The sequence below is a fragment of the Tachysurus vachellii genome, chromosome 3, assembly GCF_030014155.1.
Source record: "Tachysurus vachellii isolate PV-2020 chromosome 3, HZAU_Pvac_v1, whole genome shotgun sequence".
Classification (NCBI taxonomy): Eukaryota; Metazoa; Chordata; class Actinopteri; order Siluriformes; family Bagridae; genus Tachysurus; species Tachysurus vachellii.
In genome coordinates, this window is record NC_083462.1 from 18,014,614 (window position 1) to 18,041,205 (window position 26,592).

At 37.6% G+C, this 26,592-nt stretch overlaps 1 protein-coding gene across 1 annotated transcript in view; it reads right to left on the minus strand.

Moving 5' to 3' along the window:
- The window catches only part of rgs6 (regulator of G protein signaling 6), a 94,236-nt gene that overhangs the window by 15,801 nt on the left and 51,843 nt on the right, over positions 1–26,592 (minus strand). Inside the window, exons 3-5 of the mRNA XM_060864946.1 lie at positions 2,455–2,551; positions 1,647–1,697; positions 1,440–1,546 (exon numbers count right to left, since the gene is read on the minus strand). Coding sequence (XP_060720929.1) covers positions 1,440–1,546; positions 1,647–1,697; positions 2,455–2,551 — 255 coding nt within the window. The remainder of the gene's footprint in view (positions 1–1,439; positions 1,547–1,646; positions 1,698–2,454; positions 2,552–26,592) is intronic.

The following is a 26,592-nucleotide window of genomic DNA, read 5'->3' on the forward strand; positions in this document are numbered from 1 at the left end:
GCAGCATGAAAGAACACTTGTGTCAGTGAGTACAAGTATGTGTGTGTGTGTATGTGTATGTGTGTGTGCGTGTTTGTGTGTGTGTGTTTGTGTGTGTGTATGTGTGTGTATGTGTGTGTGTATGTGTGTGTATGTAGTGGAAGCAAAAACATATTTTTTATGGGGCCCAGTGAACTTTTATGAACTGGCAGTAAATTCATCATTAATCTGAACACAATGCAGACAGATCGCATTTTCTGTTCTTTTTTTTTATTTATTTAGTTTTATTCTTATGTGAATTATGAATTCATAAATGCTACAATTCAGAAAATGCTCGCTTGACACCTCTGTCTGTTTTATTTTAATCCAAAGAATGTAGGAAAGGTTCACAGTATAGAGCCAAAAAAAAGAAGACTTTTACAGTATGAAGCTTTGTGCACAGAATATTAAGCACAATATACCGCTCTGACTGAGAGAGAGAGAGAGAGAGAGAGAGAGAGAGAGAGAGACAGAGTGTCACAGGGGAACTTGTCTCATCTAGAATCATAAAGAAATTATTGATTCTTCACAAAACCCAGAGCAGAAATTAAGCAGTTATATTTGGTGGAACTGCTCATGTCTGGTCTTTTATCGTCTTCTGGCTGGATATCAAGTCAAGTCAAGTCAAGTCAAGTCAAGTCAAGTCAAGAAGCTTTCATTGTCATTACAACCATATATACTGTAGCTGTTGCAGTACGAAATGAGACAACGTCTCTCCAGGATTTTGGTGCTACATAAAACAAAGACAGGGCTAAGGACTTGTAAGTAGTCTTAGCCACATAAAGTGCAACTGTGCAAACCTGGTGCAAACAACACAGACAAGACAGTGCAGGACAAAAGACAGTGCAGGACAAAGACAGTGCAGACAAAAAGTTACAAGACAATCCAAAAAGTACAAAAAATACAATACACAAAAGACAATAAACAGAAACAGCGCCGACCGACCAGTGTAAATACTGTATGTGAATACTGAATGTTCAAACAATATTTCGTGCAGTAAATTAGAATGAACACAGTTTCTTAGCAGCAGGTGCTTGAGATAATATATAGAATTGTGCAAAAACAGCAAATGATTGAAATATTGTACAGTATGTGCAAACATACTAGTATAAACTCTGAGGTGGAAGGAAGAATTAAGCTTTATAAAGAAACCAGACAGGAAAAGCCTTTAGATGATTCTTCATTAATTCTTTAATAAAGAAGAAGTGGATCTTGATGCTTTATCTGCATTTCCCACCATTATTTGTTTGTTTATTTCTTTTTATTTGATCTCATTGATTAATTGATGAATGAATTGGAATAGAAGTTCTGTAATTCTAAATTCTGTTTTTTAGAGTACTGAAACTGTAATGCCAATGCATTTCAATACAATCATAGATTAGATGTACTTCTTAAACTGGACATTGTCTTTGTTGGCTCACCTGGAAGCGGTAGAAGGTGCCGTCGTCCTTCAGGGTAAGCACATGGTCCGAGATGGGGAAGATGTATCCCTGAGCAGCGATCAAGCTCCCGATGTGCAAAGCCTCAGCTGAAATAAACAGACCATCTCTTCATATAGCTTAGCAGTGAGAGCTTTATCATTTCTAAGGCATGGGCTTTATTTCTTATAGTACGTTTTTTTTCCTCACCGGGATCTTCAATGGAAAGATTCTTCATCAGCCACTGAACGATGTCTGAACCTGGTGTACAGTAAAAGATACAGAATCGTACCAGTTCAGTTTAATTCACATCTAGATACAATAAAAACATCAATTTCCTGAACAATAATCATCATAACTAGCATTAACCAGCTTCCGTCTCTCTATAACTGCTACATACACATATAGAACAATTTAGAAGCCTTGAGGGTTCTTCGGTTGTCCTTCTGGAACAGGGTGTGAACAAATTTATATATTAAGGGTCAGTAATCAACAGATTGGAGATAACATCATCTGATTGCACAGGTAGAACCAGGTGTGGCTCCTGATTGGTTGGAATGAAACCTGTGGTCATTCCGGCCCTTTATGAAATCCATTGCTCTTGAGGATCCAGAAAATATTTTTGTAATAAAATTAGAATTTTTGTTTACAAGATTTTTGTTTGTCATGGGCCTTCCTAGGCCCACTGAAAGGTCACATTTTACACCCAGCATGAGGCCTGAGACCCACCATGTAGTCTAACCTGATGCCCACCATGAGGCCCAAACAAAATGGCCAAACACTGAATTTCCCCACCCAAGGCTTTCCTTTTAAATTTGTTCCTCGTGATCTTTCCATCATGGCACGTGTCAAATGTCTTGCATGCACTAATCACAATAAGAAATCAGATATTGGTTTTCATCTGGAATGTCAAATAGAAAAATAGGCAAAACAGTATAAACTATTACATCTCTGCCAACACAGACAGTCAGATTTGACAGGTGTGGCAGGTGTGACAGCTGTGATTGGGTCTCTTCACCTGTGACCACGCTGGGAATCTTTGACATGAAGCTCTTGACGGTTCTGATGGGCACGCCATCAGTTTCATCCTGGATTCTGGTGATTATGCTTTCAATCTGCCGGCAGAGAGGAAGAACAGTCTGTATGAGTTTTTACAGGAATCCCACTTTCTCTCCTGACAGATTTTTTTTCACACTGAGGTTATTAGCACCTCAGAACAGACTGGAAAGTGTTTTACTATTTACAAACATTTCAGTCCAGGCTACAACTCAGTAGCTTTCTAGCTAGTAAAGTGTATTATATTAAAAATGTTATTTTGTTGTCCATATTTTAAAGACAATGTTAGATTGAGAGAGATAAATGACAGCGTTACAATTCATGACACATTTTTTAAGCATTTCCACAAATATGTGTTTTCCTAAACCACAAAAGATCATCTGTTATTGTTCTACATGCTAATTAGCAGATCTTATTAAACCGGCTCACACTTTGGCTTGCGTGTGCGTGTGTGTGTGTGTGTACAGCAGCGAGGTGTGGGATTAGGTAGCAAGCAAGCAGCGCATACTAGTGTTTTTCACAGCTCTATTTCAGGACATCAAACACTTTAATCCTGTCAAAGAGATAAAAATCTGGAGGAACAAAACATCACTTTCTATATACAAGCTCCGCTCCAAAATGTATAATTTTAGTGACAACATAAGTGGATTTCTCCTTGTTCTGTAGCTAGCCTGTGAAGATGTTCATGTTTGTGTCCACATCCACACACAACCTACACAAGTGCTATACCTTTTTCTGTGGATCTTTTATGCAAATGCTAATTCATTATTTAGAAATGCTACGATACATGAGTGTTTGTTACTGTGTTCTAGCCTGTAACAAGCCTGTGAAGATATTTGAGAGATGTTCTAAAGATAGTGTGAGGTTAAAAAAAAATAATTAAATAAAGTGCTATACCTTTTTCTGTAGTGCTGCTGGAGAGACATTATCTAAGCTGATTTGCTTAACTGTTCTACATGCACACTAATGCTTTTTTGGTCTTTAAATAGCTCTAACATTTGGCTAATGCTAATTTCAGTCAATTAAATATAGGTTTTGGTGAGCTAATAATGCTAATAATAATTTGTTTAGTTATCTAGAAATGTGGGGGCAGGGTGGCTTAGTGGTTAGCACGTTCGCCTCACACCTCCAGGGTTGGGGGTTCGATTCCCACCTCCACCTTGTGTGTGTGGAGTTTTCATGTTTTACATGTTCTCCCTGTGCCTCAGGGGTTTCCTCCAAGGTAGTTCGGATAAGCGGTAGAAAATGAATGAATGAATGAATCTAGAAATGTTACTATTTAAATATGATATTTTTTTAAGCTAACTGTTGCTTATAAATAACCTCCACAGCGGTGAAAAAAATATATAATAATTCAACAGCAAAGAGAGTTAATAAGATTAAGAAGCACTTTCTGCCCTCGATTGCAGGTTATCACCATTCTCTGAAGCATGACTCGGGGTCGCATGTGAATGGTAAGACCTTGGATGTGTAAACTATAACTATTTCTAAACCCAAAACAAAAGCAATCAATAAACTGCGCTGAGGTGAACAAAGTGCAACCTCCTCACATTAACACAACAACTACACACGTTTTCAGACCTAGCACACTCAGTCCCTCAACATATAATTACATAAATCATAGATTTATTCAGCTACAGTCAATCATCTCAGAAACAAACAAACACAATGTACGTAGACAAATAACAGGAGGCAGATGGGTTTCTTTGGACCTTCTTTCCACCCACATGTACACACCATATAGAAGATATATTTTGACAGATTGGAAACAATCCCAGATAAATACCTGCATTTCTTCTCTTCTAAACACCAGTTATATTTATATAAGGAGCACGAAGGAACATAGATGTTTTTTTTTCCCCAAACAGGAAACCTGTCATGAAAGTGACTTAAAAATCCTGTCAGAAGCCCCATCAGGTTAGCTCACATTAGCTAGCTAGTGAGTGTTAGCATTTAACATTATTAACTCAAATCATGCCAGTTTAGCTAACAGGCTAGCACTGACAATTAAGAATATGAATGTTTGTGAATGTAATTTCAATATTTTGACAAAACATCAGTCAGTTTAGATCGTTTTAGTTGTGGCATTCAGTTTAGAGTATTTATAAAAATGCATACTTCTGTCAAAAATACTGTTATAACAAGTTAGCTTGTTAATTAAAAGCAATATAAACAGTGTAAACTTCCAAGAATCAGGTTAGCAAATTTTTCAAGCATAACTTTAAGTTCTTGACAGAATTACTGATTTAAAATCTGTGAATATATCACAAAAACTTTATTAGTTATCTAGATAGCTAGTCTTAGCAGTGAGTTTTATAAACATGTGTATGACTGTGGCGATGACTAGATTAACAATTGTTCTTAATGTAACACCCTTTAGCCTTGAATCACTTATTTATTTATGGTTATTTATATATAGTTGTTTATATATTTATAGGGTATGTTATTTATAGTCTCTCAACTTAACTGTTTCTCTCAATAAAGTAAACTTATGAACACTATATATTACAGAACAAAGTCTCTAGTATATAGAGTATATAGTATATAGTCTCCATACTTTCTCCATCAATAAATCTGTTCTCTCTTCACTCATTACTCCCCATTAAACTGTGCATGTGCTCCACCCGTCACCTCTTCACCCTGAAAGCACTCTGGTCCTTGATTTAAAACACTATAAACAGATCGATGAGCGTGTCTGGATCTGGGTCTGGGTCTGTTTCTACCACCCCGGGGACTCTATTCAAGATGGCTGTATTTTATCTTCATATAACAGTCGCGTGCATGCTCCAGTTTCAAGGCCCATAGGTCAATAATCCTAAAAACACCTTCAGCTAACAGCAGATTGCTATAACAAAACAATACAGATTATTTTAAAATGCAAATAGTCCTCTTTGTCTTTGTCATTACGCTACTATTTCTGAAAGCTAGCTAACTGGTTTATGTACTTTAGCTGCCTGACATTCTCGATTCTGATTGGTCAGTGATTTTATTTATTTATTTATTTGTTTTTATATCAGCAGCTCAGAAAATAGTACTGCTGTAAATCACACATTTATATTAACATGCTCATTATGGTAAATTATAATTTATAAAGCATTTTATTAAAAATATTTTGTTCTTTTTAACCCCAGGATAGCAAAACAGAAATCCCGCTCTCGACAATGCAACATGATGGTGCAACATGTGAAAGTGTCATCTTTGTGGTTCAGCTTCATCAACAGAAGAGCGATCGATGGAAAAAGTGAGTAACACATGCTCTTTGATTCCATTTGTTTTTTGTTACACCATTTCATTTTCAGTAATTATTTTCCTTCTGGAAGCAAAAACATCACTGCATTCTGTTTACAGCCTGAGGGGGAAGTAAAGAAATTATTTGTAAAGACACTAATTGGGATGAACAAGTGTATAAAGAAGTGCAAACACGATCTGTTCAGGGGGTCTGCTCACAAAACCATGACAACTTGAAGTGATTTTTCTTTCATCTTCGTCGAGCTGCGTGTCCCACCTTCCAGCGACTGGATGAAATACATATAATGAGCGACACTGAGCGACGTGTAATTAGCAATGCTGATGCTCGCTTCAGCTCTTTATTTAAAGACACTTGGCCTCATGCCAGTGAGTCTCAAGCCAGTGACTTTGTTCCCAGTTGTGTTCTCGGCACAGTTCTTTATGACAGATCTGATCTGTTTTGTTGCAGTCTCTCCAGTGGTTTACTTCTACTGCACTTCCTGTTAGACGTTAGACAACAGCACAGTGACTGCGTTTTCACTCTCTTCTCATCAACGCTACTGCTCTCACAACCATTTTACACTAAACAATGTGACCAAAATTACAGTGCCTAAAAAATCACACACTGGATAACAACTAGCCATGCTAACAGCTGACCCAGCTACGCTAACACCCAAGAATTAGCCATGATAACAAATTATTACAACATACACCAAAGGTTGTTTGAATATAATTTATTTCCCTCTAAATTCCAGGCAAAAGCAGCCAGAGGCGAGTTTCTCTCTCAGTCTCAAGAGAAGGTGAGTCAGACTGAGCCCAGGTCGAGTTATCTAACATTACTCAAGTTATCTAACCTTGTTTGTGTGTATATTCCACTCATGTATGTAGGTCTATGCACATGGTTATTTTTATTACTGCAGTTTACACTACAGCAAAATAATGTTTTAACCAATGTTTGTGTAAATGTTTACTAAATAATGAACATTAGCATAATTAGAACAAGTCCACATTATGTAAATTAGCATTACTTACATTACAGAACGGCAATGAAAAGCATAAAGTTTAGTCAGGGGGAAAAGTAGACTTGCTGAGAAGAAATCAACTTATATTCCATTAGCTATTTACTCAAATGCAGTATGTACGAAACTAAATGTAATAGGACTGAATTGAATGCAAATGCAAACTGTATGAATCAGATGCAAGGGGCTCTGAATTAAATTTAGAAAGTACTGAATCAGACAGGAGCTACTGAATTAGGGTACTGGGGTGAAGAGGTACTGGGTTGAATTTAGATAGTCCTGAATCAAATGCAAACACATGAGTTACTGAATTGCATATCCTCCATGATGAAATGGAAGTGCAGCAATGAAAAGCATGAAGTTTCTCAGTCTAAATACCATCTTTATCTGTAATGGTGTCTAATGTCTGAATGCCGATGTTCACAGTTTCAATGTTCCTGACATCTACTTCACAGACAATTAGTGTTAATTATTACATTTAATGTGTTTATGTTTATGATTTGTTATTTCTAGCTAATGCAGTAAATACTGATGTAACCATAATGTGTGATTTAAGTGTTAATGCATCCTGGTAGAAACAAAAATCTTGTTGTAATTTGAGAAATCTTGCTGACTTGCTAGATATTGAGATTAAAAAAACTGCTATAGTCCATTCAAACTGTATTTCTGTCTTTGGGATACAAGGATGTAGTTTCCTTAGTTGTCCAACTGATTTACTTTAAATGCTGTTATAAATCATCAACAACCTCCTGCATCAATGTCAGTGAGCAGACTGCTTTATATTAGAAGCTCTCCTAAAACAACACCAATCAAAGGTGTAAAATTGAGAGCTGTACTGATGAGAGAGAGGCGAGTCCTCCTCTGAGTCTCTCTCTCTCTCTCTCTCTCTCTCTCTCTCTCTCTCTCTCTCTCTCTCTCATTCTCTCTCCCCATCTCAGATGGTTTTAAAGAGCAGACAGCAGCAGATGTGGGTGGTCAAATACACCCAAAAGAGCTCCTTCTCAATCAATCCCACCCTCACAAACTTGATTACAACGCTTCACATAGGCCTGCAACTGCCACTTACTGACAGGAAGAAAGAACGACATGAGAGCTTTCTGGTTCTACTTCAACCAGGGTTAAGCAGCAAGGTCATTTTGAGACAATGCCGAGGGACGTGGGATGACGACAGGCACGCTTGCTGATAGACTTTCTTACGCAAAAACGAAAAAAAAGGACATCGTGTTGCAGAAGCATGAGAGAAAATCTTTATTATATTTTTCCACTGGGCCGAAACTAGGACAGCGTGAGCAGGCGTATCACTGCAGGAGGCGGTAGTGTTGCTATAGATGACTGCACGAGGAGAGCGTGTGACGGTCATACGGCATCCTGTGGCTCATCGGGTGCAGTCCTACAGGAACCACCAGCTTTGATCGATGCTGATGATTTTCCATAAGTGGTCTCTAATAAACGACTCTGGAGTTCACACACCCAGTCACATGCCAGCATGACTAGCTTTTTTTTCCATCTGACGCAAAAACAGCCAAATTTAAAAAAAAATAAATAAACACATCCTGGAGACACATCATATGAAAATATGAAAAGATATGAAGTAACTGATGTTTTGAGATGTTTTGTTTTATTTCCACATAACATGATTCAAAAATAATCATGTAATGAATAATAAGCTGTTTAAAATGTTTTTGGTGCATACGTTCATGTGCATACACAGTGCATGACTTTGCAAATTGGGAAAACAGGACACACCCCTACATACTAACATCACTGACATAGCTAGTTTAGCTAGCAGGATAACTGACTGCTAGCAAACCTGCTCGTGTTGGAACATTAGCATTAAAATTTACTGTTACCATAAGGACCAGCACGTGTTTGGTTTCCAAAGATCACGTCTCGTTATCATTATCCTTGAATCTTGGAGGCGAGAAAATTAGACACGTTGGTGTAATATTTTATTTAATGATTCCTTACTTATAGCACTTTAAAACAATCACCATCTTTTAGTTGCATATTTCCTGCTTAATTTTTTAAAATTTTGGATGTTGGTGGATGTGTAGTTTATTATTATTATTATTATTATAATTATTATTATTATTATTATTACTATTATTAAATGTTTAAAAATGCACAAAACCCCCTTGTGGGCAGGCTACAACAGCAGAAGACAACATCGTCTTGTCTTTTTACTTTAAACTTTCAGTGGCATTTGACAATAAACATAATATCTTGTCTCGAACACAAAAGACTCACTAGTTGAATTGCGGCTCTTTGGGAGTTTTTTAAGCCACCTGGTGTTGCAGCTGGAACATAAAATGAAATGGAGCTGCAGGTGAGGGACGATTTCAAGCGTCTTTCGTCTCTCATCAAAGAGCAGCTCTGTTAATGCACATGTCAGAAGCAGCTGTCGTGACACTAACTCTCCACCTGAGACTTCAAAGTCTATATCAGAGTGCAGCTCAAACACACCCACACTAATCACATCACCTTACTTATACATTAAGAGTTTCTCCACCTCTCTCTCTCTCTCTCTCTCTCTCTCTCACACACACACACACATACACACACACGCTCTCTTTATCTCACTCTGTCTGTCTGTCTGTTTGTCTGTCTGTCCATCTCTCTCTCGCTCTCTCTCTCTCTCTCTCACACATTCTTTATCTCACCTTGTCTGTCTGTCTGCCTCTCTCTCTCTCTCTCTCTCTGTCTCTCTCTCTCTTTATCACATACATTCTTTATCTCACTCTGTCCATCTCTCTCACCCTGTCTGTCTGTTTGTCTCTCTCTCTCTCTCTCTCTCTCTCTCTCTCTCTCTCTCTCTCTCTCTCTCTCTCTCTCTCTGTCTCTCTCTCTCTCACTCTCACATTCTTTATCTCACTCTGTCCGTCTCTCTCACCCTGTCTGTCTGTCTCTCTCTCCCTCTGTCTGTCTCTCTCACCCTGTCTGTCTGTCTCTCTCTCGCTCTCTCTCTCACAATCTTTATCTCACTCTGTCTGTCTGTTCCTCTAAGTATCCCTCTCTCACATTCTTTATCTCACCTTGTCTGTCTGTCTGTCTGCTTCTCTCTCTCTCTCTCTCTCTCTCTCTCTCTCTCTCTCTCTCTCTCTCTCTCTCTCTGTCTGTCTGTCTATCTCTCTCTTGCTCTCTCTCTTTTTATTACACTTTGTCTGTCTGTCCGTCTATCTTTCTCTCTGTCTGTCTGTCTGTCTGTCTGGCTGTCTCACATGCATTCTTTATCTTAATCTGTCTCTCTCTCTGTCTGTCTCTCTGTCTCACATACAGTCTTTATCTTACTCTGTCTCTCTCTCTCTCTCTCTCTCTCTCTCTCTGTCTGTCTGTATCTGTTGAGTGCTGCATCTGTCCCTCACTTTATATCTTAAGATTTGTTTTAATGACTGATAAAAATACAAGGCATACATTATATATTTAAAAACTTCACTCTTTCCCTCCAGGATTTTGTGATTTTGATATTTATACTGGGGCGCATGGTGTGACATCATCATGATACACACTCGGCCATTCAGCCTCTGACATGTGGGACATGAGCACAGCTCTCACAGAAGGTCATTACACGTGTCTTTACTGAAAGGAGTTTAAAAGAAGAATCCTGTGGTTGTGATTTCACCAATTTAATTGAAAATAAAGACAAAACATTTCCAAATATTTTACTTATTCAGGTCTTTAGGGTGAATTTCAGTTGAATACTTTATAATAGATGTTTAATTTGATTACTGTCTGATAAAATCACTTAACAACTGAAGAATTCTTTAGTCAGAAAAATAGTTTCTTGTTAAAATCTTCCTTTGTCTATTTTTGAAAACATTTCTTTCAGATCTGATTCACTAAAGAAGTTTTAAGAGTTTCACTCTCTCACGTCCCAACACAACACTACACTACACCACAACACTACAACACAACTACACTACACCACTACACTACAACACAACTACACTACACCACTACACTACAACACAACACTACTCTACAACACTACAACACTACACTACACCACAACACTACACCACAACACTACACTACAACACAACACTACAACACTACACTACACCACAACACTACACTACAACACAACACTACTCTACAACACTACAACACTACACTACACCACAACACTACAACACAACACTGCACTACAACACTACACTACACCACAACACTACACCACAACACTACACTACAACACAACACTACTCTACAACACTACAACACAACACTACACTACAACACAACACTACTCTACAACACTACAACACTACACTACACCACAACACTACAACACAACACTACACTACAACACAACACTACACTACACCACAACACTACACTACAACACAACACTACTCTACAACACTACAACACAACACTACACTACAACACAACACTACTCTACAACACTACAACACTACACTACACCACAACACTACAACACAACACTACTCTATAACACTACAACACTACTCTACAACACAACACTACTCTACAACACTACTCTACACCACAACACTACAACACAACACTACACTACACCACAACACTACACCACTACACTACAACACAACAATACTCTACTACTCTACAACACTACAAAACAACACTACTCTACAACACTGCACTACACCACAACATTACACCACAACACTACAAAACAACACTACTCTACAACACTACAACACTACACCACAACTCTACACTACAACACAACACTACACCACACTACAACACTACACAACACAACACTACATAACATTACACTACACTACAACACAACACTACTCTACAACACTACACTACACTACAACGCAACACTACAACACAACACTACACTGCAACACAACACTACACAACAACACTACAACACTACACCTCAACACTTCACTACAACACTACACTACAACACTACACTACACCACACTACACAACACTACATAACAATACACTACACTATTGAACTAAACTACATTACAACACTGCACTACAACACTACATAATAATACACTACACTACACTACTGCACTACACTACACCACAACACCACAGTACAACAATTCACTACACTACACTACAACATAATACTACACTACACTACAACACTAAACTACAACACCACAACACAACACTACACTACACTACAACACTTCACTTCACTACACTACAGCACTACACTAAACTACAACACTACACTACAACACTACACTACAACACTACACTACACTACAGCACTACACTAAACTACAACACAATACAACACTACACTACAACACAGTACAACACTACACAAAACTACACTACACTACAACACTTCACTACACTACACTACACTAAACTACACAAAACTACACTACACTTCACTACAACACAACACCTCTCACTCCATTACTTCTCTTTATTGACTTAAAGATGTGGAGGAAGGAGAGGATTGTTCTTAGAGAAATGAGATTATGTTTGTGTAAATGTGTGTCTGTAAGGCGAAAACACACACACACACTTTTATTTTCAGAAACAATTCTCTGTAAACGAAGTCCGATTATCGACAATCTACAATCACAAGCACATAAATGCCACAACCTCCTTATGCTTGCAATCACTGTGGCCTCTCTCTCTCTCTCTCTCTCTCTCTCTCTCTCCTTCACACTATCCCACTCTTTATGCCTCCCCCTCTCTCTCGTCCTCCTTCACTCTTTCCCCCCTCTCTTTTTCATTTTCCCTCTTTCCCTATATCTGTCTGTCCCTCTTTTCATATCTCTCTCTCTCTCTCTCTCTCTCTCTCTCTCCTTCACTATATTGCCCCCTCTCTTTTTCTCCATCTGTTTCTCCCTCTTTTCATTTCTCTCTCTCTCCCCTGCTCTCTCCTTCCATCTTTCTCTTTCTTCCAGTCAGTGCAATCAGCTTCACCACGCTCTCCCTTCTAAAAATGACCTGATTAAAGCAAACACAACATGATGTAAATAAAGAACGAGGAGCGAATCACTGACGCTGGAGGCCACGTCTCCGTTCGACTTGCTCGCCGGCTACGATGCCACACAGAAAGTAATCAAATGGGTTCTGCTTTAAACGAGGAAATTTCACACAGCGTCATGGATAATCCACGTCCCTGAGGAAGCCTCCCGAAAAATCGCTATAATCAAATCTATTCAATCATAACAAAAGCACACGTGTTAATCATCAGCTGGAATAAATTGCCTCTCACTTTGGGATGAAGGTTTAGTGTCATAATGTTCCTACATTATTATACCTGTTCCTACACAACTGTTCTCTGAGTTTATTCTACCCTCAATTGATGACATCTTAAAATGTATTCATCAATCTAAATCTTCAACTTGTGTTCTTGATCCTATACCAACTGTCCTTGTTAAGGCTACTGCTTCCTCTCTGTCCCCTTTTATCATGGGTATTATTTATTCTTCCCTTACCACTGGAGTTGTTCCTTCTCTTTTCAAAACAGCTGCTGTAACTCCAATTCTAAAGAAACCAGGATTGGATACCAACAACCTTAATAATTTTCGTCCTATTTCTAATCTTCCTTTTATTTCTAAAATTTTGGAAAAAGTTGTTGCTGCTCAACTTCATATCCATTTGTCTGGCAATAATCTATACGAACAATTCCAATCTGGTTTTCACCCATTTCATAGCACTGAAACGGCTCTATTGAAAATTTCAAATGATTTGCTTATAGCAGCTGATTCTGGCTTACTATCCATCCTCCTACTCCTTGATCTGAGTGCAGCTTTTGATACAATTTCCCACAATATTCTTTTAGACAGGCTTTCCACTATTGGCATCACCAACACACCTCTGAAATGGTTTCATTCATATCTCTCTGATTGCACACAGTTCGTTCAACTAAAATCATTCACCTCTTCGACAGTTTCCGTTACCTCTGGTGTACCCCAGGGCGCTGTCCTGGGCCCTTTGCTATTTATTACTTACCTTTTACCCCTTGGATATATTTTTCATAAGCATCAGGTCAAGTTTCATTGCTATGCTGATGACACCCAGCTCTACCTTTCCACAAAACCACATTCCAAACTCCCTCCATCTGCTCTTACTGATTGTCTCATTGACATAAAATCATGGTTTTCAGCAAATTTTCTTAAACTAAATAGTAATAAAACAGAATTTCTCATTATAGGCACAAAATCTGTGCTTAACAAATTCTCACATTTTCTTATTTCCATTGATGAATCTCTCATAGCTCCCTCATCTCAGGTTAAGAGTCTTGGTGTCATCTTTGATAGTACCCTTTCTTTCACCTCTCATGTAAATAATGTTACTTGGGCTGCATACTTTCACCTTCGAAATATCAATAGGCTTTGCTCCTTTCTCACGACCCAATCAACCACCACTCTTGTTCACAGTCTAGTAACCTCCCGGCTTGACTACTGTAATTCCCTTCTTATTGGGCTTCCTCACAAAACCCTTCATAAGCTGCAACTTGTTCAAAATTCTTCTGCCCGCATTATCACTCGTACTTCCTCTATCCATCATATTACACCTGTTCTGGAACAGCTTCACTGGCTTCCCATTATTTTTCGTATTAAGTATAAAATTCTTCTTCTAACATTTAAAGCTATCCACAATCTTGCACCTTCATATCTCCTTGATCTTCTTCATACTCCAAAACAAACTCGTACTCTTAGATCTTATTCTTCCACTCATTTCATTGTTCCCTCTGTCTGTCTCGTAACTATGGGGAATAGAGCTTTCAGTTACTCTGCACCTCAGCTCTGGAACTCATTTCCATCTGAACTCCGTAATATTGTTTCTCTTTCATTATTTAAATCTCAGCTTAAAACTCATCTGTTTAGTTTAGCTTATTCTACACCATAATTTGTACTGCTGGTCTAATTTGTATCGCAATGTAGCTATTCGATTTTGATTGTCTTTGTTGTTTTTTGTACGGTGACCTTGAGTGTTCAGAAAGGTGCCTTTAAATAAAATGTATTATTATTATTATTATTATTATTATTATTATTATAATTCAGAATTAAAAGAAAACACACACACACACACACACACACACCGGAGAACAGTTAGCTTTGAAATGCTTGAAGGTCAGACACAAAGTTTGAGCTGCCGTCTGCTCTGAGTGGAGGGCCGATGCTGACAGCTGGAAGATGTATTTCTTAATGGGAATGAGATGACAGGGCCATCAAACTCCCTGAAGAAGAGTGTAGCGGAGCAGCCGCAGCACACTTCCTCTTTCTTGTCAGAATACACCAGCAGGAGACGACTTCTCTATACGGCTAAACCAATCAACATGCTGCATTCGATCATATGCCGACAGGCTCTCTGTGCTGTCCAGATCTCACGTTTCACAAAGTTTAAATCTACACTACAAAGACCTACCATGGGGTTCTGTACCTGCCCAATAGAACCACAGCAAAAAGGTTCTATGTGCCCCTTTTCTACCAACGCAGTTTGAGTGCTGGTTCAGAGCCAGAGCATAATTTAAAAATGCTGGCTCTGAACCAGGAAAAGTGGTTCTTAAGTAGCACCAAATCATTGCTGCTCTAGACTTAAGAACCGCTTGCGTCAGGGGCTGGGGTGACCAAGAAGACAAAAGAGAACTTCGTTAGCGCCATTTTAAAATTATTTTAAATCAGGATTCGCCGCGTTTGGATGCCAATGTAGGTTTGCAAAGCCATGAGCATTAACAGTAAAGCAACATCCGCCATTGTTGATGTTGTGTTTGTGTTTGCTGCTGCTGCGCTAACGTTGCTGTATAATGTATACAGTGACATAAGACTTGGCTCTGTGACTGCTCTCTAGCCCATGGAAAGGCAAACCGGTTCTTAGAAGGCTCAACAGTGGAACCAACTTCGAACCAGCACCAGCACTAGCTCTGAACCAGCACCCGGTTCTTTCTGGTGGAAAGGGGGCATATGTAGACCACTTGGAGAGCGATGAACTTAAACTAACGGTTCTATAATTGAAAGAATGCATAAGATGAAATGGGTGCGATTACTTTCTGAGTTTTATGCCCATGTAGAATGTTTTCAAAATGACGTGTTTATGGATGACTTTTTTTAATTAAATATGTGAAAAAGCAAAATGATGAAACACTTCAATAAGTGGGGGAAGTTTCACTGTAGACAGTAAAAGTCATAAAGTCTTATCTAAAGTGAGTCAGGACTCTGTTGTTTTCAGTGTGTTTTAGACGTGTGTTTTTCCCTCTGTAGATAATCTTACACTGAATTTTAGTGTTGAAGATAAATCTGAACTGCGAAATGGGTTTTATATCAACATTCAACAATGAACTGAATCTTTTCTATGAATAAATCTCCTCTAGTATTGTAGAGAAAAACAGAAATAGTGATGAAACTCCTGAGTGCCTACTTTCATATGAGCTTCATATTAACACCACTGTAGAGTGAGACATGAGAAAGACATTCAGACACGAGACAAACAGGAGGAAGCTCATTTTTCAGTCTATGAATCATATACAGCTGTCACATCATTGTTGTAAGTTTTGATAATAATGACTGCACTATATGGCCAGAACTATGTGGACACCTGACCGTCTTATCTATATGAGGTTCTTCTCCAAACGGTTTCCACACAATTGTATGGAACTAAGAGGCTCAAGCCAACAAATTTTCCATCAATGTCATAGTGTCCTGCACAGAGCCCTGACTCCTGAACATGGAGTTGACTCCATGAACATCAACGTCAGCATCTGATCTTGTGGAATGAAGACAAATCTGCACAACACAAGAAGTATAGAAGCTTTTTAATTCCAGTCATGCTAACAGGAACTCTACATGGTGTACAGAAGATGGTTGTTAAAGGAGCAGGAGGAGCGGAATCATAGCCCCGGGTCAGAAACAAAACACACCTGCTCTGTCAAAGTTTTGTGGTGAATGCAAATGGTTTTGTTCAAGGACGAGCTTATAGTCATAATGACAAAGTTCATTCACATGCCACAGGAATTACAGTCTAGCACTGTCACAAGATTTTAATCCAATGTGAAGATTGCAAAGTCAGAAAATGTAATAAAACTGTTATTAAGGCATAATATATGTTCACAATCTCACATTGTTAATAACTAAAGGTCAACTAAATTAATGTAACTGTAGTGGCTTCATAATGAAGCTTCAATTATGTATATATCTCTTATTAAGGCATTACTGTTATAACATTCATTATGTCACAGTGTTATAAAGCATGTGAGCTACATACTACAATATTTTACGCTTACTAATGAAGCCCTATATATGGTAATTACCTAGTATACATAATTGTTATTACAGTATAATAACGGTCATAATTGTTATAACCTTCACAAGTGTCACAAGTTATTTAGCAGAGTTTTTTAGGCCAAAATAAGCAGAACATCATATGAATTCCATTAGTTAAGCTCTAATATTACTTATTAACTTTTTCACTATTGACTTCCTGACTTCTTGACTTGAAGTAGCTACATAGCGACATGTTACGACGTTCCAATGAACATTAATTAAACCGTGAAAATGACATTACCTCACTTCAAAGAAGTTCTGTCAGTTGACTAATAAAACCTGAACCCATAAACTGAAAAATAAGTCTTTATGACAACTGATGAGTGATGTATGTCTTTGTATCGGGTCTTATGAATGGTCTTATGTAGCATACGTAGCATAAGCATTAACATGGTTATTGGTATGACTGAAAATGCTGCACAACAAGCAGGAAGATTTTGAACATAAATTCAGAGATTCAGTGATGTGTACTGTATATACACACATAAACTATTTTTTCTCCCCTGAAACGTGAACTTGGTATAACAAGAATCGTGTTTGCTTCAATCTAAATGCAAATATCCTCAAAGTAAGCAAGCCTGCAAACATTCTCTGCTTCATTTCAAAGCTGGCGAGTCGAAAAAAACTGCTATCTGTGTTATTATTTGAGCTCTGAGTCGTACATTACCTGGGATTATTTATCTGCTTATGTAGTATACTGCCTGTGTTTACTGAAGAACATTATTGGCTGATCAAATAACCTCCATTACTCTTTCATTAGTGATGTTTTTAAGCTAAGGCAGTAAGGCTTCCTGATATCTAAACTTCACAGCCTTCAGCATCACAGACAAATATGTTTGAAAGAAAGTTTACTTTTGGGATGAGAACATGCCGGGGTTAAGGAACAAGAGTAACCGGAGTGATTGTTGCTGAGATTAAAGCCAGTTTAGATCAATCACGCTCTTGTTGATGATATTAATTGAATAATTTCGCTTCATTGCTTTTAGACGCTGCATATATTCCAGTTACACGTCTGCTTTGTTCAGAATAATTACTGGTTAAAAGTTGGTTCTTTGTTATTGTTCCCACGGCTTTAACCAGAATGCTTGTTTCATATATTGAACAGATAATGAGGTATAATATTCGTACATATGAAAAAGAAGCTGGTGGGAGTTCTCAGGTTTCTACGGATATGGAGGAAATGTCGGTGCTGATGTGACCATATAAATGCCCTCCATCTGTGGAGTTCACAATGTTTCCTAAGACATTTCTCAAACAAATTGTAATAAAAGTACTTTTGTTGTAAATGTCAAATATTATTAAATACTGACACTGATATTTCTATGTATTTATGTATGTAAATAAAAAATATACAGGATATAAAATATAAATGATAAAAATATAAATGTGTACTTTTATGCATTTATATTTAAACGATTATTTAAATTAGTTTTACTATAAATATAAAAAATATAAATATCTTAAATAAAAGTATTTGAATGATTATAATAATAATATAAATATAATCATTAATAATGAATTAATAATAATTCATAAATATATATATAAAAAATATATAAAAATGTAAAAATAATTTTATAAGAATAAAATTTAAATATATTTACATATGGATACTGATATTTATATAGTTAAAAAGTCTATAGATATTTATCAAAATTTCTATTTAAATCTCAGGGATTCATTTGTTATTAAATATTTCTATTTTATTTAAAATATTTAATAGCACTAGTTACACATTTAATATTTATTATTATTATTATTATTATTATTAGTGTGTGTGTTTGTGTGTGTGAATGCTCTGACAATATAATATAATATAATATAATATAATATAATATAATATAATATAATATAATATAATATAATGCATATGGTTTGGCTGTGTATCTTAATGCAAACATATAGTATTTTGGTAGTGAATTTTAATAAAATCCTGAAAGCAGGAGAAATTCTCAGCTGAGAATATTTCCCCACTTGTTTTTGATCATTAATTCATTTTCCCAACACTTCATCCAGGGGATATCATACACAAACAGCTTGTGACTGTTTGCCTAAAGAACTGCCAGTTTTCTTCTCCTATGCTGAGAAAACACAACGTAAGACCAAACAGCTTCATGCAAATGGCCTCACAAAGACAAGCAAGAAACGTGTGGGATGGTGTGAAGCTACGTTAATTAAAGATTATTTTATTTTTGGAGCCAGGCGCTAATGCTAACAGATGGAGGGTGAGTAAAAAGTTTTGAAGCTGCCGGCAGAAAGCTTTTTCATCACATCGTCTTCTTCAACTTCAATTAAAGTGCCTTCTTGAGTGGATCCTCGCACATTCTGATATAAAAAAGAGATTACATAGAAACGATTTAAAAGATGTGACATGAGGTGAAATGATAACTATTTATTCTTAATTAATACTTCCAATATTTCAATTACATTTTTTTTTATCTCAGACATGCACAAAGGCTAATATCAAGGCTTTGAGGATATATTAGCTAAATGAATAAAGGAAACGGAGATTAAATATATTTTGCGTTCGTCTCTGAGGAAAAGTTCACAGCGACCTAGGATTAAATTAATTTTTTTTATTTTGATTTAATCTAATTTCAGCAGGAAATACAAGATGTCCTAAATCTGACAAAATAGTGAGAAACGAGAAACAATAAATCTCTTTATAATGCTAACAAAAACTAGCTTCTGAATGGAACGATCCTATGTTGGTAATTATAGTAGTATAAGACCAGCTAATGAGCTTGACAGAGTTTCTGATTATTTATGATATTGATATTTATAATTATGGGGATAAATGCAAACACATTTAAATCTATCTAAGGTAAGGTAAGGTAAACTTTTATTGTCCCCAGTAGGGAAATTTGTCTTGGGCCATCACCCATGCTGCAATCATACAGAACATACATTAGACAGATACAATTCACAGGATATTGTATACATTAAATAGCAACTATGTCCTTCCCCTATTTAACAACTTCACCAACACTGGGATAAAAGAGATTTTAAATCTATTTAATCTGCAGCGAGGAACCCTGAACCTGAACCTCCTGCCAGAAGGCAACAACTCATACTCCATATTCAAAACATGGGAAAAATCATAGACAATCCTTTCAGCGTATCTTACAGTGGCATGTTCGTACATAGTTTGCAATGGTGTCAATTCTTTTACTCCTATAATTTTCCAAGCAGTATGTATCATTCGTGTCATCTTTGATCTCGACTGCACAGATAGATTCCCAAAGCATACTGTGATACAGTACCTGATTAAACTCTCAATTACTGCCTGGTAAAAGATGACCATAAATTTTTGGTCAACCCCATGGACTCTCAGACGACGTAAAAAATGCAATCTTTGTTGTACAAAGAATATCCACATGTATCTGCCATGTTAGTGAGTCATCAAAAAAGACACCAAGGTATTTGTATGATGAGACCTGTACTACATTTTGATTGTGGATGCTCAGTGGCCTGGTTCTCAAAACCTCTAATCTCTGAAAAATATTCAGACAGGTCTCCATCCTTTTTTAATAACCCCAAGATTGCAGTATCATCTGAGAATTTAATAATATAATTATTGGGGTAGCACCTTCTGCACTCATCTGTATACAGAGTGAACAACACTGGTGAACTAACACAACCCTGAGGGGCTCCAGTACTCAGAGTTCTAACTTCAGAGAGTGTTCCATTAACACTAACCTGCTGCCTACGGTTAGTTAAAACGGAGTGATACCATTTAATAATAAGAGGGTGGACTTGAAGATCCATTAACCTCTTAGTTAAAAGATGCGGCTGCAGCATGTTGAAAGCTGAACTAAAATCTAAGAACACAAGACGTGCATATGAGCTAGTATCCTCTAGATGTCTATTTATTAAATGTGTGATGGTTATAGCAGCATCATCAGTACTTCTATTACTTCTATATGCAAATTGAAATGGATCCAAAACACTGCTAACCTCAGTTTTTACATGATTAATCATAATTTTCTCCAAACACTTCATCACTATAGAGGTCAATGCAACTGGACGATAATCATTATTCTCCTTACAGCTAGCCTTTTTAGGGACAGGAATAATAACAGAACTCTTCCATATTGAGGGGACTGTGTGTGTGTCAACAGACTTCTGGTAGATGGGACACCAGGCTTCTGCTAGTTCTTTACCACACGATTGCAGTAGCCGCCCAGAAATACCATCAGGCCCAGCAGCCTTGCTGGAGCAAACATGTGAAAATAATCTCTCCACCATATGCTGATCAAAAATTATTTTAGAAGAGTCCAGTTAAAAATTCCAGAGCATTTTCCTGTTCCTGTGTAAAATCTTCCCCTTCAAACCTACAATAAAAAGTGTTTAACTCATTTGCCTTTACACTCTCATCCATGACATTGATCGACCTTTTTACTGGAGCCATATTTGTCATAATCTTCATAGAATGCTGTTCCTATTCGAACAGTGCCCTTCAAATTTCTCAATCTCTCCTTCCTCCTAGCTGCACTTAGTTTATGGTTAAGTTCCTTCTGTGCATCTTTCATAGCTACCAAGTCCTCTCCCCTGAATGCCCTTCTCTTTCGTACTATACACTCAACTTTGAAAGATGTCCCAACTGGTACAAGAGAAGCATCCCTTTAAAGTTTCAATTCCATCATTATTCCACACGTACACAGTCTTAGTTTGTGGTTTGCTGCTTTTAAGCAGAGACTTATATGTAGGGATTAAATGGACAGCATTATGATCAGAGGAGCCCAACGGTGGTTTAACCTTAGCTATATAAGCATTCTTAACATTACCATAACATTTGTCCAAGATGTTTTTGCCTCTAGTATTACAGTCCACATATTGATAAAATCCAGGCAACACAGCTTCAAGCGCACAATGGTTAAAATCTCCTAAAATAAGACAGGATGCTTCAGGAGTGCGTTGTAGTTGTTTGTGAACACAGTTTGCTGTAAGTTTAGCTGCATTTGCAGCATTTCCACTGGGCGGAATATAAACAGTACATAATAAAATATTCCCAAACTCACGTGGAAGATAAAAAGGCCTCAGACTTAGGCATAATAGTTCAATGTCAGAGTTACAAACCCGCTCTCTCACAGAGAATTGCGAGCACCACTTTTGGTTAATATAGACACAAATACCTCCACCCTTGGTCTTGCCTGAGTTGTCGTTCCTATCCGCCCGTACCAGAGAAAAGCTATCGAGTGCAACCAACGAGTCAGGCATGTCCTCTCGTAACCACGTCTCGGTGAACACAAGCAGACATGAGTCCCGATACTCGTATCGCACTCTGGTGTTAACTCTGAGCTCCTCGACTTTACTTCTCAGTGAGCGGGTGTTACAGAGAAGCACTGAGGGAAGTGGTGGTCTTTCTGCCCTTCTCCATACTCTCTGCCACACACCACCACGCTTTCCCCTCTTCCGTATCCGTGACCGACGACCTTCCGCCAATGCTCTCACCTGTAGTTCCCTCGGTAACTGGGGGGTGATTGTGTGGCTAGGCCGGAACAGTAAGAGTTGGTCTCTGGTATAGCGTAAGATCGCCTCTGACCCGAACTCCTGATTCACCTGCATCGCGTTGCATGTAATCATCCATACCATTGAAATTAGCAACACGTCTCTTAATAAAAACAGCATCGTGTGGCATCCAAGCACCGCATCTAACGCAATAACGTAAAAACAATAATAAATAATCAATAATCAAAAACCCGCTAAAACGAAGTACATTAAACAAACAGACAAACACAGAGCAGCGCGAGCTAGCCCGGGTCGCAACAGAGCAGCGCCACCGGAAATATTTAATATTAATCTTGAATTTTGTATTCTATTAATCTTTATATTATTCTTTATATTAAACTTTTGTTCTATGTTTATGTTCTGTAAAGCTGCTTTGAGACAATGTCAAATGTAAAAAGTGCTATACAAATAAACTTTGATTGAATTGAATTGAATTGAATTGAATTGAATTGAATTGAATTGAATTGAATTGAGGGGGCACGGTGGCTTAGTGGTTAGCACGTTCGCCTCACACCTCCAGGGTTGGGGGTTCGATTCCCGCCACCGTCTTGTGTGTGTGGAGTTTGCATGTTCTCCCCGTGCTTCGGGGGTTTCCTCCGGGTACTCCGGTTTCCTCCCCCCGTCCAAAGACATGCATGGTAGGTTGATTGGCATCTCTGGAAAATTGTCCGTAGTGTGTGATTGCGTGAGTGAATGAGAGTGTGTGTGTGTGTGTGTGTGTGTGTGTGCGTGCCCTGCGATGGGTTGGCACTCCGTCCAGGGTGTATCCTGCCTTGATGCCCGATGATGCCTGAGATAGGCACAGGCTCCCCATGACCTGAGGTAGTTCGGATATATATATTAAATATATGAGGTAGTTATAATATATATATATTTATATATATATATATATATATATATATATATATATATATATATATATATATATATATATATATATATTAAATATATATTTATAATATATATATTAAAATTATTATTATATTATATTATATTAACTGAGTCATACTCAGAAAGTTTTGCAGAATTCACAGCTAATGCTAGCATTTTTGGTACCATGAGAGCATTTAAAATTGTTTTTTTATTCATATTCATAATTTTCAATAGCTAGATATCTAACATGTCGACCTGACTGAATATCTGAAAATTATCATTTTAAAATAATACTCGTTTAATGATGGTTTCCTGGCTGATAACGTAACAGGACATTTCCTAAACTTTTAAGAGCGAGATCATGAAGCGAAAGCTACTCAGAAATTTTTCTCTCACTCAAAAACACACCACTTTGTAGAAACACTAGTTTGTGTCTACATGGAGAAAATCCATCAGTGGAAACCGCTTCCTCCTCCTGCCAGGCGTTCGGCTTCGCCTACGTTCAAATTATCAGCATCTGATTTTCCAATCTCATTGAGAAGCTTCTGTCAGACACGAGAGCGGATACAAAGCCTAACAAGAGCCGCCGTTGTTTTCGTTGTCTGCATCCCACTCAGAGGGAGTTCACAGCGAATGTGTTTCAAATGAGACTAAAGACACTTTGGCGGCTCAAGCACCCTAACCCTTTGCAGCTCTGTGGGAGGGAAGGCAGTAGGTGGCATGCTGAGATTTCACCTACATGGAATGGCACTAACAGTCATTAACTCCAACTGAGAATCCCCAAGAAGGTCTTTTAATACCAAGAATATACTTAGCGTGGGTTTGGAACAGGATACGTTAATGGATCGTGTTGTTTAGACATTGCACGCTAACCCTCATTTACCGAAGCCACATAGGTGCACGTGAAGTCGTTTAAAAAATCTTTCTAAAAATCTCTAAGTTTGGGCAAAAAGTTTCTTTTGATTCTTCACTCACTGGTTTGCATATTGTGGTACAGTATGGTCTCATTGGAGGCTGCCTCACCAATTGCCTCACCAGAGCCTCACCATAGCTTCACCAATACCCTGTGAAGGTTTTTTGGGATTTTCTCACAATGTTTCTGTCCTCAGCTGTTATTGTTGCTCTGGTTGTTAGTAAACCAGTGCTGGCTTTCTTTTACACTTGTGTAATGTCTCTAATCTGTTTCTCCTTCTTCTCTCAGATTCAAAATAACCTGCATTTCTCCCTCACACAGCTCCCTGGATTTAATGTTGGTTTATCTTTTTCTAACAACAAATGCAGTCTTTTCAAATGAAACCTGAGACTCAATCCAAGAATAAAATTTCAGGGCTATTAATTGTTTAAAAAAAAAACAATTCAGTCTAACAGAACATACCTAGGCAACAGGAAAAACCTGTCGATCATGTGTTCCAATACTTTTGATCACCTACAAATTGTGTTATATTTTGTTCAATGACACAGAACATAATATAACACAATTTGTAGGTTTTATCTCAAACCCAAACATCTTCAGTCTACAGCAAAAAAGGAAAGAACATTGGAGTAATTGCACTATAATGACGTTCACCTCTGAACAAACATTAAACAAACATATCCCTTAACCTTTCAATGATATGCACTTGGTCTTCGGTCATGCGGTGCATTAACTACAAGAGCAGTTCTCATTTTAACAGCTAATTGTCTTTTGATTAAATTGATGATAATAATAATATGGTCCTATTTCAGTAGTTGAAAAACTAAAGCAATTTAAGTGACTAGATTTGAACTGGGGGTTTTTTCAGTCATGAAGCAAATTTTCTTGTGGAATAAAACTAATTTTCACTGCTAAAGCTAGTCCATTAGCTAACACAAACTAGCCAGGCAATATTTCTAAGAGGATTTCTTAAGACACATTTGGAAATATTCATAATGACCCTTAAACATAAATCAACAGAAATTCTAAGATTTTTATGTAAATCTTAAAAAAAAACTTTTAATGTTAAATCTAGTCATTCTATAGGCAAATATGAGCTAATCTGATTCAGAATTAATTAATGTTAATGATACATAAACTGTACTGCTAACACTAGTCCAGAAACATGAAGTAACCCAACAGGATTTCTGATTTTATTTATTTATTTATTTGATAGCATAACCTGACAGATAGTGTATTTCTATGCTAAATATGCTAATTATGTTATGTTAGCATATCTACACAGATCACAGAGTCTGTATGTGGTCATCTTGAATTTTCACAGTTATTTTATGCAACCATGCGCTATAAAAGCACACTGCCAACACATGGTCTTCCCAATTTGCTTAGAGCTTCTGTGTTGTCATCCCACCCTGTGCCTGTTCCTGCCTGCCCTGCGTAACCCTGTTTTTGGATGACTTGTAGCTCACCCTGCATTCCTCTGCTCACCAAAATATCAGATTACTGGACCGTGTGATATTGATGTACCGTTTCTCCTGCCTAGCCATTGTTCACAATGTTGCTAATTTCTGGACTGTTTGTTACTACATTGAACTCTACCTCCATTAAAGACTTTGAATTCGAGTTTACACTTGTGTCCTGCATTTAGACCAACATCTGCTATTCCTGACAGAGTCAGGATTACAAAGTTTCTCGCTTCATATCTTTTTGAAAATTTAACAGAAAATTTGTTTTTCTTTTAAAGTTAGGGTGTAAAGAGTTGATTTGTTGGTGTGTAGAACGAGCTTAATTTTTAATGCTAAAAAAACAACACAATTGTAATTAACACAAATCAATGTAAGAATCTCAGAGATCTCTCGGTAGCATACAGAAATTGAAATTTCTCCTGGTATTTTGTCTGAATAGTTTTAAGGTGAACTGTAGATTTATTTGAAGCTTCTGATTGATAGTACGGTTGATTGATGCCTTTAATGAGCCCCAAATACAAACAGACAAATCCTCACTAAAAAGCTACGCAGGTAATCAATCCATACCAATCTTATCACTATACATGATGCATATTGTAACAGTCATCTTACGCTGGTTACCCTGAAAACCTGGGGGTCAAAGGTCATATTTGTGCTCAAAGATGCTAATCTGTTTCCTTTAGAGGCCCAATTAGCTAACTTCCTTCTCTCTGTGAGCCTTCTGTATCTCAAAGCACAGAGGTACTGCGAGCCACTCCGCCAGCGGAGGAAGGAGTTCGCCATGCTCCCTAGGCATCAGCTAATGAAGTTCCTCATTACAGCCCTGGCTGCGGTGGGCTC